This window comes from Salvelinus fontinalis, unplaced genomic scaffold (genome assembly GCF_029448725.1).
Source record: "Salvelinus fontinalis isolate EN_2023a unplaced genomic scaffold, ASM2944872v1 scaffold_0040, whole genome shotgun sequence".
Taxonomy (NCBI): domain Eukaryota; kingdom Metazoa; phylum Chordata; class Actinopteri; order Salmoniformes; family Salmonidae; genus Salvelinus; species Salvelinus fontinalis.
Genome location: NW_026600249.1, coordinates 573,163 through 587,879, shown reverse-complemented (window position 1 = coordinate 587,879; position 14,717 = coordinate 573,163). Strand labels below are relative to the sequence as shown.

At 50.1% G+C, this 14,717-nt stretch overlaps 1 protein-coding gene across 1 annotated transcript; it reads left to right on the top strand.

The window, feature by feature from the left end:
• Window positions 1-415: 415 nt before the first annotated feature.
• LOC129842428 (transmembrane protein 47-like) lies at window positions 416-14,707 on the top strand. Its single transcript, XM_055910990.1, has 3 exons — window positions 416-1,163; window positions 11,090-11,230; window positions 13,495-14,707. The coding sequence occupies exons 1-3, from the start codon at window positions 938-940 to the stop codon at window positions 13,671-13,673; spliced, it is 546 nt and encodes a 181-aa protein (XP_055766965.1). The 5' UTR covers window positions 416-937; the 3' UTR covers window positions 13,674-14,707.
• The last annotated feature ends 10 nt before the right edge of the window (window positions 14,708-14,717 follow it).

Here is a 14,717-nt window from a genome sequence, read left to right as displayed (position 1 = left end):
TCTTAGTGGAACCTGTGTGACAGGAACCAGTGTGACAGGAACCAGTGTGACAGGCCTACTTATGTAAATCTAAGGCACTATTACCATTCTCATGTTAGTAACAAGTTCTATGCAATAGGGGGTCTGTCTTTTTGCATATACTGTATATAGGTACATGCAGCGTCTGTCTGTCGGCTGCCTGCCTGCCTGCCTGCCTGCCTGCCTGCCTGCCTGTCTGTCTGTTTGTCTGTCTGTCTCTGTCGGCTGCCTGCCTATCTGTCTGCTGCCTACCTTTCTGCCTGCCTGACTGTCGGCTGACTGCGTGCCTGCCTGTCTGTTGGCTGCCTGCCTTTCTGTTTGTCTGACTGCCTGCCTGCCTGTCTGTCTGTTGGCTGCCTGCCAATCTATTTCTCTGCCTGTTTGTGTGTCTAATTCGAAGTGAGTGCATGTTTATTGCAGTGTCTTTGGGAGTCTTAATGCTGAAGCAGTGACTTTTCTTCCCCTGGCTAAAATCAATGGAGTCAGCAAACTTCAGTCTCTGGCCTGTCAATAGAGTGATTGCAATCACACTGTCACTATCACTGATGCAGAGAAACCCACATAGATTTCCCTTGACAGCTTTCACTTTCTAATGTCAGACCAGCGAGTTTTGGAGAGAAAGGCTCAAAAAGACCCTGAAGACCGGTGTGTCTTGGAGAGAATTTTCAGGCAGCGATGTCATTACGTCACTGCTGGAACGGAGGAACCGGTGCGCTGCACTGGCATCATCATCAGCTACAGCGCAGCGGCAGAGCGGTAGGAGCGGCAGAGGTGGGACTCTCTCTCTCTCATCACCAGTGACCCCTTTAGATTCTACATGTAAACACGGATCATTGGGGGAATTCTAGAAGCCAAAACTCGACCTCAGACAGCAGCATAACTCCCTGGCGAGTCTCCCAGTCAGCGGAAACCGGCAACAATGTCTTCATCTGTTAGCGAAACAGAGGAGGTGCGCGTCTCGGCGCTGACGCCTTTGAAGTTGGTGGGACTGGTGTGCGTGTTCCTGGCGCTGTGCTTGGACGTTGGAGCCGTGATGAGCCCGGCATGGGTGACCGCTGACGACCAGTACTGCTTCTCACTGTGGGAGGCGTGCTGGAAAGCAGCTTCGTCTGAGATCTGGCAGTGCAACAGCACGCTGGAGTCAGGTGGGTGAGACCCAGTGGCGCGGCCGTCATCTGTAGCCTAACCAACTAATTATAGCGCAGGATTCACCTTGCTTTGTTTGTGGTTACTGGTTTCCATTCATACATAGTCTAACCTATGATAATATTGATGCTATTCAGAGGGAATTGAGAGGCTGGTGTATAGTCTGCATAGGTGCAGTACGTTGTGCCTTTACGGAGATTCAGTTAAGTCCTGTCGCCATGACAAAGCATCTCTTGTGGGAGTCTCTCTGACGGTCCGGTGCTGCTTTCTTCTCCGTCCCCCGTCATCTGTTTGACGCTGTTTCCCACACCCACCTCTCCGCTCCCTGGCCAGCTCACACACAACTGCTGCTGCTCTTTATGTCCAAGTCTGTTTGGGATTTTATTTATTAAGCAGACAGGCTCATTTTAGGATTTTATTTGGATCGTCATTATCTGTTGCTGAAGCAGCAGCTACTCTTCCTGGGCTCCACACAGAACGTCAAACATGACGTAATAAATAACTATAATAGACCAGAGCAGCTCGAGGACAGAATGACATCCGTTGAAAATATACCATATGATTCTACATAGAGCAGTTATTTAGGTCAGGTAGGGGAGGGGCGTTGTGAGGGGTTGTTTTAAAGAGTTTTTGCTTGGTACATTTTTGATGGAGGGGTTCCATGTAACCATGGCTCTATACATTACTGTCTGGTGGGGTATGTATGTCAGTCAGAACTATGTGTTATTTGATGATACAGACAATTTGGTATTTTAATCACAGCAATATTTCTCATAAAAACAAGAAGTGACACAGTCAATCTGTCTTCTACTTTACGCCAAGTGAGACTGGAATGCATCTTGTGGATATTAGCCCTCTGTTTACAGTGACGGGCAAGAGGTGCTGCTCTGTTCTGGGCCAGCTGCAGATCTCCTATGTCCTTCTTTGCAGATCTCCTATGTCCTACTTTGCAGCTCTCCTATGTCATACTTTGCAGCTCTCCTATGTCCTTCTCTGCAGCTCTCCTATGTCCTTCTCTGCAGCTCTCCTATGTCCTTCTCTGCAGCTCTCCTATGTCCTTCTCTGCAGCTCTCCTATGTCCTTTGCAGCTCCTGACTACATAACCAGGCAATAGTCAAGATCAAACCAGAGCCTGCAGGACTTGTTTGGTTTAATGTGGTGTTATAAAAAAGCAGAGCATCTCGATCACAGACAGACCTCAAATATTTACTTTAAAATGTGTATTTTTCTTGCCTCAGCCATGTCCCGCCCCTGTGCCTGGCTTGCAAATTCACCTACAGGTGAAATAGTTGAGCTTTACGAATCCATTTATCATCTAAAACTAGAAAATGGACCGTTCCAGAACAGATGACACATGGAGGAACTCTTTGGGGAGGAGGAACCTTATTTGCTCATTGGAGACGCGCTTTGGGAAGCGTGGGATATTTTCCACGCCAGCTCACCAATCCAGCTGGGTCTTTTTCGTTCCGCTTTTTTACATTTTTTGTTGAATTCCCACGTTTGCTCTCTCAGACAGCCAGCAGCATAACTTTGAGCAGCACATTCCCAGGGGGGCAAATGCCTGGAGATTAGTTACTAGGGCAACTGGGTGCTACATTCACACACTTGATTTGGATGTGATGGGGTCTCCATTCCCCAGAGGGCTATGAAGGGCCTGACTGAACCCCTCTTCTGAGCACGGAGGCACTTTCACAGTTATACATTTCCTCTTCACATTTGTCTCAATTTCTCACATTTTGTATAAATAGTTGATCTAGATTTAATTCAGTTTCTGCAGTTGTTTTATGTTGTTATCTGGTGTAATTTACATTTGTTGAGTGCCATATATTATATTTTCAGTCTCTAAAGGAATATGTTTATGTTCTTGACAGTATATGATGTTTCAAAATTCTTCTCATCCACTGAAAGTGCAGCCTGGACTCATCCAGCTGTGGCCTGTGGCAGGCCTCTTCCTCTCCCCATCTCTCTGTCTCTCTCTCTCGCTCTCTTTCTCGCCCTCACCTCTCCCTCTCCCCATCTCTCTGTCTCTCTCTCTCGATCTCTTTCTCACCCTCACCTCTCTCTCTCCCCCATCTCTCTCTCTCCCCCCCCTCTCTCTCTCCCCCATCTCTCTCTCTCTCTCTCTCTCTCTCTCTCTCTCTCTCTCTCTCTCTCTCTCTCTCTCTCTCTCTCTCTCTACAGGGTGTGTTTGTGTGTTTCAGACAGATCAGTCAGTAAGAGACCATTTTGTAGAGAGAGAAAGAGTTTATCCCGTGTTTTGACCAGAGGGGGATTTCTGTAATGACGATGCTGCCACTTAGAAATTCAATTAAAATTCTAATAGTTTAATGACAGCTCTATCTCTTCTGTAGATCTCACTATCTGATTCAGTGCTAGTCCAACTCCAGCACACACACACACACACACACACACACACACACACACACACACACACACACACACACACACACACACACACACACACACACACACACACACACACACACACACACACACACACACACACACACACACACACGAACACCAAACTCTCCAGTTAATGCATGACTGATCCACAGTGATGTGCTGCTGCTGTTTTATCCCCCTGCCTCCCTCCTTCCCCCATCCCTCCATCCCTCCCTCCCTCCCTCCCTCCCTCCCTCCCTCCCTCCCTCCCTCCCTCCCTCCCTCCCTCCCTCCCTCCCTCCCTCCCTCCTCAATGGAGGACAGGATCATTCCTCTCCTATGTCAGGATGTTGTTAAAGAGCCTGGCTAGTTTGACTGACCTATTTTATCAGACTTTCTTCACACTGGTGAATATTTCATGTCAGACACTGATTCGCTGCGGTCGGTCGCTCCGTGTGGTAAGGATACCTAGCTCTCTTTAAGGACAGGCAGATTGGGCTCAGGGCAGACTAATATCCTCTTCTCTCTGCATCTCTTCACATATCTCCTCTCCTCCCATCCTTTCTGCTCTAACAGAGAGAGGTCCCCAGAAGATTCTGGTCTATTTGTGGCCTCTCAATGAACACTGGAAAATAATATGGTGATGGTTTGCATCCCACAGCCACAGTCGGAGAAGGACCCCCTAGGACAGGAGAGTCAAACTCATTCCATGGAGGGCTGAGTGTCTGCAGGTTTTTGGGTTTTCCTTTCAATTAAGACCTAGACAACCAGGTGAGGGGAGTTCCTTACTAATTAGTGACCTTAATTCATCAATCATGTACAAGGGAGGAGTGAAAACCCACAGACACTCTGCCCTCTGTGGAATGAGTTTGACATAATGTTCCTGCTGACATTAATGGAGTCAGGGACTATGGAGACGTAGAGACACACACACACACACACACACACACACATGGACATACACACACACATACACACACATGGACACACACACACATGGACATACACACACATGGACATACACACACATGGACACACACACACATGGACACACACACACACACACACACACACACACACACACACACACACACACACACACACACACACACACACACACACACACACACACACACACACACACACACACGAACATACACACACATGGACACACACACACACACACATGAACATACACACACATGGACACACACACACATGGATACACACACGAGAATGCGCACACACACACACACACACACACACACACACACACACACACACACACACACACACACACACACACACACACACACACACACACACACACACACACACACAGATGTGTGCACAAGTACAGGCAATTTAAGACGCAATGTATGGATAATCTTTAATACCTTTCCTGTAGTCAAATGACCAAATCGCCCTCTAGTGGCCTCATGGGGGGAATGTTATTCATATTATTCAGAATTTCATAATTAATACACTTTTTTAATGTCAAACGGCTTTGTTTTATTTCAGTTTTCTGTGATGTATATAAAGTGTAATATTGGGATGCAAATTCAAAATGTAAAACATTTCAACTTTATATCTGACAAGATACCAGGTGTCTTCTTTGTTAAACCCATAACACTGTGTGTGAGGTGGATACTTTTGTTACAAAGTAGATTTGTTTAAGACCACCAAGAATCACTCTGTGTGACCCTAGTTTAACCCACTGCAGTAAAAGGTTAATCCGTGTAAGAAGTGACCAGTCAGAACCTCTAATAACCAAACAGTGATGAGAAACATGTCCAGGGCTCTAATCCAGGCAGTCACATGCTGCTGCACATTCCTTCCTTTAAACCCACTGAGGTGTGAAACCATCCAACAGGGTCCTGTGGAAGAGAGAGGTTCAGCGCCACATCTCAGGGAGCTTCTTTCACATGGTTCTTCAGAGCCACTTTGAGTCCATGGTCTAAATGCTATTGTTCCTGCAGTTCTTTAAAGTGGGAACCACAATACACATGTAGTTGTTGGTACCGACCAGAACATGAAGACCTCTCAGCGGTCTCTCTTCCTCTCTCTTGTTCCCCTCGTAACCCATCTCCCTGCCTAGTGTCCGTGTCCACTGGTCCACTCCCTCTCTGACCATAGTCGGACCACTACACAAACACACAGTCCATCCATCCAGCATGACTCCCTCTGCCCCGGTTCTGGAACTAACCATGTCTTCTGATAGGCTGAGAGAGTAGTGACCGTGGTTCACTCCCCAACTGACCGTACGGTCCGACCATAACACAACCATGTGGTCCTCTTTCTAACCAGGCTGACTCCCTGGCTGTGTCTTCTGATAGGCTGAGAGTAGTGACCGTGGTTCACTCCCCAACTGACCGTACGGTCCGACCATAACACAACCATGTGGTCCTCTTTCTAACCAGGCTGACTCCCTGGCTGTGTCTTCTGATAGGCTGAGAGAGTAGTGACCGTGGTTCACTCCCCAACTGACCGTACGGTCCGACCATAACACAACCATGTGGTCCTCTTTCTAACCAGGCTGACTCCCTGGCTGTGTCTTCTGATAGGCTGAGAGCAGTGACCGTGAGAACACCGTGACCACAGCTGAAACATAAACCCCTCCAACGTTAGGCTCCTCCTCTCTGAGGGCATCCCAAATGGCACACGGTTCCCTTTGACCAGGGTCCTATGGGAGACCCTATGGGCCCTGGTCAAAAGTACATTTACATTTAACATTTAAGTCATTTAGCAGACGCTCTTATCCAGAGCGACTTACAAATTAGTGCACTATAAAGGGAATAGTGTGCCATTTTGGATACAGCCTCTGGTTAATGCATACAGACAAGGGTACAGTTAGTGTGGGAAATGGCCCTCTTCATCTGTTGTAAACCACTCTGACTGAGAAGAGGGGATCTCAGGGAAGATAAACACCCACATCACTTGTTTCTTCAGGTTTCATCATCAATGTCCTGAGTTCTTGTTCTTTTTCTCCACTCACATCGCTGGAAGAACTGTACATGCTTTCCTCCTGTAGATCTTTAAGTGTGTCCTCTCCTCCCTTCTCCTCCTCTCTTCTCCCTTCTCCTCCCCTCTCCTCCCTTCTACTCCTCTCTTCTCCCTTCTCCTCCCCTCCCCTCCCTTCTCCTCCTCTCTTCTCCCTTCTCCTCCTCTCTCCTCCCTTCTCCTCCTCTCTCCTCCCTTCTCATCCTCTCTCCTCCCTCCTCCTCTCTCCTCCCTTCTCCTCCCTTCTCCTCCTCTCTCCTCCCTTCTCCTCCTCTAGCCTCCCTTCTCCTCCTCTATCCTCCCTTCTCCCCCAACCTCCTCTCCCCTCTCCTCCTCTTCCCCATCCATCCTCCTCTCTTCTCTCCTCCAACCTCCTCTCCCCCAACCTCCTCCTCTATCCTCCCTTCTCCTCCTCTCTCCTCTCTTCTCCTCCCCTCTCCTCTCCTCTCCTCTCCCCCATCATCCTCTCCCCTCTCCTCCTCTCTTTCCTCCAGCCTCCTCTTCCCCATCCATCCTCCTCTCTCCTCTCCTCCAGCCTCCTCTTCCCATCCTCCTCCCCTCTCTTTTCTCGCATCCTCCTCCTCTCTCCTCTCCTCCAGCCTCCTCTCCCCATCCTCCTCCCCTCTCTTTTCTCGCATCCTCCTCCTCTCTCCTCCAGCCTCCTCTCCCCATCCTCCTCCCCTCTCTTTTCTTGCATCCTCCTCCTCTCTCCTCTCCTCCAACCTCCTCTTCCCCAACCTCCTCCTCTCTCCTCTCCTCCAACCTCCTCTCCCCCAACCTCCTCCTCTCTCCTCTCCTCCAACCTCCTCTCCCCCAACCTCCTCCTCCTCTCTCCTCTCCTCCAGCCTCCTCTCCCCCATCCTCTTCCTCTCTCCTCTCCTCCAGCCTCCTCTCCCCCAACCTCCTCCTCTCTCCTCTCCTCCAGCCTCCTCTCCCCCAACCTCCTCCTCTCTCCTCTCCTCCAACCTCCTCTCCCCCAACCTCCTCCTCTCTCCTCTCCTCCAGCCTCCTCACCCCCATCCTCTTCCTCTCTCCTCTCCTCCAGCCTCCTCTCCCCCAACCTCCTCCTCTCTCCTCTCCCCCATCCTCCTCCTCTCTCCTCTCCTCCAACCTCCTCTCCCCCAACCTCCTCCTCTCTCCTCTCCTCCAGCCTCCTCTCCCCCATCCATCCTCTTCTCTCCTCTCCTCCAGCCTCCTCTTCCCATCCTCCTCCCCTCTCTTTTCTCGCATCCTCCTCCTCTCTCCTCCAGCCTCCTCACCCCCATCCTCTTCCTCTCTCCTCTCCTCCAGCCTCCTCTCCCCCAACCTCCTCCTCTCTCCTCTCCCCCATCCTCCTCCTCTCTCCTCTCCTCCAGCCTCCTCTCCCCCAACCTCCTCCTCTCTCCTCTCCTCCAGCCTCCTCTCCCCCATCCATCCTCCTCTCTCCTCTCCTCCAGCCTCCTCTCCCCGTCCTCTTCCTCTCTCCTCTCCTCCAGCCTCCTCTCCCCATCCTCCTCCCCTCTCTTTTCTTGCATCCTCCTCCTCTCTCCTCTCCTTCAACCTCCTCTTCCCCAACCTCCTCCTCTCTCCTCTCCTCCAACCTCCTCTCCCCCAACCTCCTCCTCTCTCCTCTCCTCCAACCTCCTCTCCCCCAACCTCCTCCTCTCTTCTCTCCTCCAGCCTCCTCTCCCCATCCTCTTCCTCTCTCCTCTCCTCCAGCCTCCTCTCCCCCAACCTCCTCCTCTCTCCTCTCCTCCAGCCTCCTCTCCCCCAACCTCCTCCTCTCTCCTCTCCTCCAACCTCCTCTCCCCCAACCTCCTCCTCTCTCCTCTCCTCCAGCCTCCTCTCCCCCATCCTCTTCCTCTCTCCTCTCCTCCAGCCTCCTCTCCCCCAACCTCCTCCTCTCTCCTCTCCCCCATCCTCCTCCTCTCTCCTCTCCTCCAACCTCCTCTCCCCCAACCTCCTCCTCTCTCCTCTCCTCTCCTCCCCATCCTCTTCCTCTCTCCTCTCCTCCAACCTCCTCTCCCCCAACCTCCTCCTCTCTCCTCTCCTCCTCTCTCCTCTCCCCCAACCTCCTCCTCTCTCCTCTCCTCCAGCCTCCTCTCCCCGTCCTCTTCCTCTCTCCTCTCCTCCAGCCTCCTCTCCCCCAACCTCCTCCTCTCTCCTCTCCTCCAGCCTCCTCTCCCCCTTCTCCTCTTCACAGAATCTAGCCAGTCACCATGATTGCCCAGGAGATAACCCAGCCAGCTGTTTGTAACAGATTGATCGTCTCTATTTCCTGTCCTTATCTGACCACAGTGTCTACTATAACTACTGTACACAGCTGCTGCTGGACCTCTCACTAAACCAATATTTATTACTGACTGAAGACTTTTCTAGTCCCTTCTTCTTCTATTTATGTTGGTGGGGTTGTGGGTGTTGGTTGGGTTGTAGTTGTTGGTGGGGTTGTAGTTGTTGGTGGGGTTGTAGTTTTTGGTGGGGTTGTATTTGTGGGTGGGGTTGTAGTTTTTGGTGGGGTTGTAGTTGTTGGTGGGGTTGTAGTTGTTGGTGGGGTTGTAGTTGTTGGTGGGGTTGTAGTTGTTGGTGGGGTTGTTGGTGGGGTTGTAGTTGTTGGTGGGGTTGGGGTTGTGGGTGGGGTGTAGATGCTGGTGGGGTTGTAGTTGTTGGTGGGGTTGGGGTTGTGGGTGGGGTTGGGGTTGTTGGTGGGGTTGTAGTTGTTGGTGGGGTTGTAGTTGTTGGTGGGGTTGGGGTTGTGGGTGGGGTTGTTGGTGGGGTTGTAGTTGTTGGTGGGGTTGTAGTTGTTGGTGGGGTTGGGGTTGTTGGTGGGGTTGTAGTTGTGGGTGGGGTTGTAGTTGTTGGTGGGGTTGTAGTTGTTGGTGGGGTTGGGGTTGTTGGTGGGGTTGTAGTTGTTGGTGGGGTTGTAGTTGTTGGTGGGGTTGTAGTTGTTGGTGGGGTTGTTGGTGGGGGTGTAGTTGTTGGTGGGGTTGTTGGTGGGGGTGTAGTTGTTGGTGGGGTTGTAGTTGTTGGTGGGGTTGTAGTTGTTGGTGGGGTTGTAGTTGTTGGTGGGGTTGTAGTTTTTGGTGGGGGTTGTAGTTTTTGGTGGGTTTTTTGGTGGGGTTGTGGGTGGGGTTGTAGTTGTTGGTGGGGTTGTAGTTTTTGGTGGGGTTGTGGGTGGGGTTGTAGTTGTTGGTGGGGTTGTAGTTGTTGGTGGGGTTGTAGTTTTTGGTGGGGTTGTTGGTGGGGTGTAGTTGTGGGTGGGGTTGTAGTTGTTGGTGGGGTTGTAGTTGTGGGTGGGGTTGTAGTTGTTGGTGGGGTTGTAGTTGTTGGTGGGGTTGTAGTTGTGGGTAGGGTTGTAGTTTTTGGTGGGGTTGTAGTTGTGGGTGGGGTTGGGGTTGTGGGTGGGGTGTAGTTGTTGGTGGGGTTGTAGTTTTTGGTGGGGTTGTGGGTGGGGTTGTAGTTGTTGGTGGGGTTGTAGTTTTTGGTGGGGTTGTAGTTTTTGGTGGGGTTGTAGTTTTGGTGGGGTTGTAGTTTTTGGTGGGGTTGGGGTTGTGGGTGGGGTGTAGTTGTTGGTGGGGTTGTAGTTGTTGGTGGGGTTGTAGTTTTTGGTGGGGTTGGGGTTGTGGGTGGGGTGTAGATGTTGGTGGGTTTGGGGTTGTGGGTGGGGTGTAGTTGTTGGTGGGGTTGTTGGTGGGGTGTAGATGTTGGTGGGGTTGGGGTTGTGGGTGGGGTGTAGATGTTGGTGGGGTTGTTGGTGGGGTGTAGATGTTGCCTTGCCTGTATGTTGTTGGTGGGGTTGGGGTTGTGGATGGGGTGTAGATGTTGGTGCGTTTGGGGTTGTTGGTGGGGTTGTAGTTTTTGGTGGGGTTGGGGTTGTGGGTGGGGTGTAGATGTTGGTGGGGTTGTTGGTGGGTTTGGGGTTGTTGGTGGGGTTGGGGTTGTGGGTGGGGTTGTTGGTGGGGTGTAGATGTTGCCTTGCCTGTATGTTGTTAGTGGGTTGGTTGAGATGATGGCAGATAGATGTTGATAACATGCCAACATGCTCTTTAGTCAACGATGTGTGTCAGTGAGATGCGGGTCAGCGTCTCTATCGTTCCCCCCTTTCTCTCTCCCCCTTCCCCTCTTCCTCTCTCCCTCTTTCTCTCTCCCCCTTCCCCTCTTCCTCTCTCCCTCTTTCTCTCTCCCCCTTCCCCTCTTCCTCTCTCCCTCTTTCTCTCTCCTCCTCTCCCTTCCCCTCTCCCTCTCTCCCTCTTTCTCTCTCCCCCTCTCTCCCTTTCTCTCTCCCCTCTTCCTCTCTCCCCCTTCCCCTCTTCCTCTCTCCCCCTTCTCCTCTCCCCCTCTCTCCCTTTCTCTCTCCCCCTCTTTCTCTCTCCCCCTCTTTCTCTCTCCCCCTCTCTCCCTCTTTCTCTCTCCCCCTCTCCCTTCCTCTCTCCCTCCCCCTCTATCTCTCCTTCCCTCTCGGTCTCCCATCCCCTTTCTCTCTCCATATCTCTCGTATGCTCCTCCCCTCTCTTTTCCCTCCTCTACCTCTTTCCTTAACTCTATATGTATTCTCTCTCTCTAGACTGGCAGATCGCCACCCTGTCCTTGTTGCTAGGTGGAGCTGCTCTGGTCCTGCTCTCCTTCCTGGTGGTCCTGGTGTCCGTGTGTATCGGCTCTCGGAGACGCTTCAACAGACCGGTCGCTGTCATGCTGTTCGCTGCAGGTGAACACACACACACACACACACACACACACACACACACACACACACACACACACACACACACACACACACACACACACACACACACACACACACACACACACAACAACATTGCTGTACAACATTAAAACCCATTCAGTCTGTCTACAAACAGGCTCTCAAAGTGCTTGATAGGAAACCCAATAGCCATCATCACTGTTACATCCTCAGAAAGCATGAGCTCCTGAGTTGGGAAAATCTTGTGCAATACACCGACGCATGTCTTGTATTCAAGATCCTAAATGGCCTGGCTCCCCCTCCACTCAGTACTTTTGTTAAACAGAAAACCCAAACATATGGCAGCAGATCCACAAGGTCTGCCATGAGAGGTGACTGTATAGTTCCCTTAAGGAGAAGCACCTTCAGTAAATCCGCTTTCTCTGTGAGAGCTTCCCATGTCTGGAATACACTGCCATCAGACACACAACTGCACCACCGATCACACTGTCACAAAAAACATGAAGACCTGGCTAAAGATCAATCAGATTTGTGAACATAATCCCTATCTGTGTATTGCCGTTTTCCATGTTGTCTGTTGTCTGTAGCTTGTGAGGTGTGGAAACACTGTTGCTTTTATGGATTTTGTCTTGTTGCTTTTTGTCCTATGTTCCTCTGTCTGCATGCTACATCTTGCTTGTCCTATGTTGCTCTGTCTGCATGCTACATCTTGCTTGTCCTATGTTGCTCTGTCTGCATGCTACATCTTGTCCTATGTTGCTCTGTCTGCATGCTACATCTTGTCCTATGTTTCTCTGTCTGCATGCTACATCTTGTCCTGTGTTACTCTGTCTGCATGCTACATCTTGCTTGTCCTATGTTGCTCTGTCTGCATGCTACATCTTGTCCTGTGTTACTCTGTCTGCATGCTACATCTTGTCCTATGTTGCTCTGTCTGCATGCTACATCTTGTCCTGTGTTACTCTGTCTGCATGCTACATCTTGCTTGTCCTATGTTGCTCTGTCTGCATGCTACATCTTGTCCTATGTTGCTCTGTGTCTGCATGCTACATCTTGTCCTGTGTTACTCTGTCTGCATGCTACATCTTGCTTGTCCTATGTTGCTCTGTCTGCATGCTACATCTTGTCCTATGTTGCTCTGTCTGCATGCTACATCTTGTCCTGTGTTACTCTGTCTGCATGCTACATCTTGTCCTGTGTTACTCTGTCTGCATGCTACATCTTGCTTGTCCTATGTTGCTCTGTCTGCATGCTACATCTTGTCCTATGTTGCTCTGTCTGCATGCTACATCTTGTCCTGTGTTACTCTGTCTGCATGCTACATCTTGCTTGTCCTATGTTGCTCTGTCTGCATGCTACATCTTGTCCTGTGTTACTCTGTCTGCATGCTACATCTTGCTTGTCCTATGTTTCTCTGTCTGCATGCTACATCTTGCTTGTCCTATGTTCCTCTGTCTGCATGCTACATCTTGTCCTATGTTCCTCTGTCTGCATGCTACATCTTGCTTGTTCTATGTTTCTCTGTCTGCATGCTACATCTTGTCCTATGTTTCCTCTGTCTGCATGCTACATCTTGTCCTGTGTTACTCTGTCTGCATGCTACATCTTGCTTGTCCTGTGTTACTCTGTCTGCATGCTACATCTTGTCCTATGTTCCTCTGTCTGCATGCTACATCTTGTCCTGTGTTACTCTGTCTGCATGCTACATCTTGTCCTATGTTCCTCTGTCTGCATGCTACATCTTGTCCTATGTTTCTCTGACTGCATGCTACATCTTGCTTGTCCTATGTTTCTCTGTCTGCATGCTACATCTTGCTTGTCCTATGTTATTCTGTCTGCATGCTACATCTTGTCCTATGTTGCTCTGTCTGCATGCTACATCTTGTCCTATGTTTCTCTGTCTGCATGCTACATCTTGTCCTATGTTCCTCTGTCTGCATGCTACATCTTGCTTGTCCTATGTTGCTCTGCTTGTGCTCACTGCTCATTGATTGTCTGTATTGTAATTGTTTTTAATAACCTGCCCAGGGACTGCGGTTGAAAATGAGCCGGCTGGCTAAAACCGGCACTTTTACTGAAACGTAGATTAATGTGCACTGTCCCTGTAAAAATAAAATCAACTCAAACACATGTATTTGTCTCTATCTTTTGATATCATATTCCTTGTTAGACAGTTAATTCATACGTAATATATGAATATATCTGTACCCCTTCAATATAGATATGATATGTGTGTATCAGATGTCCTCTGTTTCCCTCTGCTCCAGTGGTGTTGCAGGGCTGCAGTCTGGTCCTCTACCCCATCAAGTTCACTGAGACCATCAGCATGAGCATATACCACGAGTTCAACTGGGGTTACGGCCTGGCCTGGGGTGCTACCATTTTCTCCTTCGGCGGGGGGATCCTCTACTGCCTCAACCCTAAGAACTATGAAGACTACTACTGACCCTGCTGGACTGTACCACTGTGCCCCCTCCCCTCTGTAGTCGCTGGCTGTCATACATATCCTATACTGTATAATGCTAATGCTCGCTAGAGAGACAGGTAGACACAGAGACACAGAGAGATGCGCACACACACACACACACACACACACACACACACACACACACACACACACACACACACACACACACACACACACACACACACACACACACACACACACACACACACACACACACACACACACACACACACACGTCAGCATACAGTATTTCCTGGGGAAGCAGGCAGCGGCTCAGTGCTGGGGTGGATGGATGATGTCACAGTATGTAGTACCCTGCTCTGTACTCCCTCTTCAGTCAGAGACTAACAGATAACAGACTGACCAATCAGATCACTCTATCTGTCCTCAAACCCTGGGACAAGGACTCACTGAAGCACTGTTACCGACCAAGTATTACTTACAAGGCCGTAGGGATAAGGATGAGGCTAAGCTCGGCAAACCCAGAAGGAGAATCTGGTGCCAGCTACCATTTATGTTACGTAGTCTGTCCATGAGAGATTAGGATGAGGCTGCCTGGAAACAGACTTGTCTTCTCACTGGTAGGCAGAGACAGACTGGGATGACCAACACTGGTAGGCAGAGACAGACTGGGATGACCAACACTGGTAGGCAGAAACAGACTGGGATGACCAACACTGGTAGGCAGAGACAGACTGGGATGACCAACACTGGTAGGCAGAGACAGACTGGGATGACCAACACTGGTAGGCAGAGACAGACTGGGATGGCCCACAGGACACCAATGCCACTGTCGTCTACAGTATATCTCCATGGAAGTATGAACCCCCATATCTAGCTATAGTTGGGGTCAATTCCATTTCAATTCCAGTCAATTCAGGAAGTTCCATTTGTCTCCAATACTTTTCAATGAGGAATTGGAGTTTGGTTTACTTTCTGAAATGATTGGAATTGAAATGGAATTGACCCCAACCCTGGTAAAGAGGAGGTTTGGTACGTCCCAATACCCCCAAAACAGGGGTT

Excerpts from the sequence above, each read along its gene's own strand:
- LOC129842428 (XM_055910990.1), top strand. The coding sequence starts at position 938 with ATGTCTTCATCTGTTAGCGAAACAGAGGAGGTGCGCGTCTCGGCGCTG. Across the intron at positions 1,164-11,089 it reads CAACAGCACGCTGGAGTCAG|ACTGGCAGATCGCCACCCTG; the intron begins GTGGGTGAGACC and ends CTCTCTCTCTAG. Across the intron at positions 11,231-13,494 it reads TGTCATGCTGTTCGCTGCAG|TGGTGTTGCAGGGCTGCAGT; the intron begins GTGAACACACAC and ends CCTCTGCTCCAG.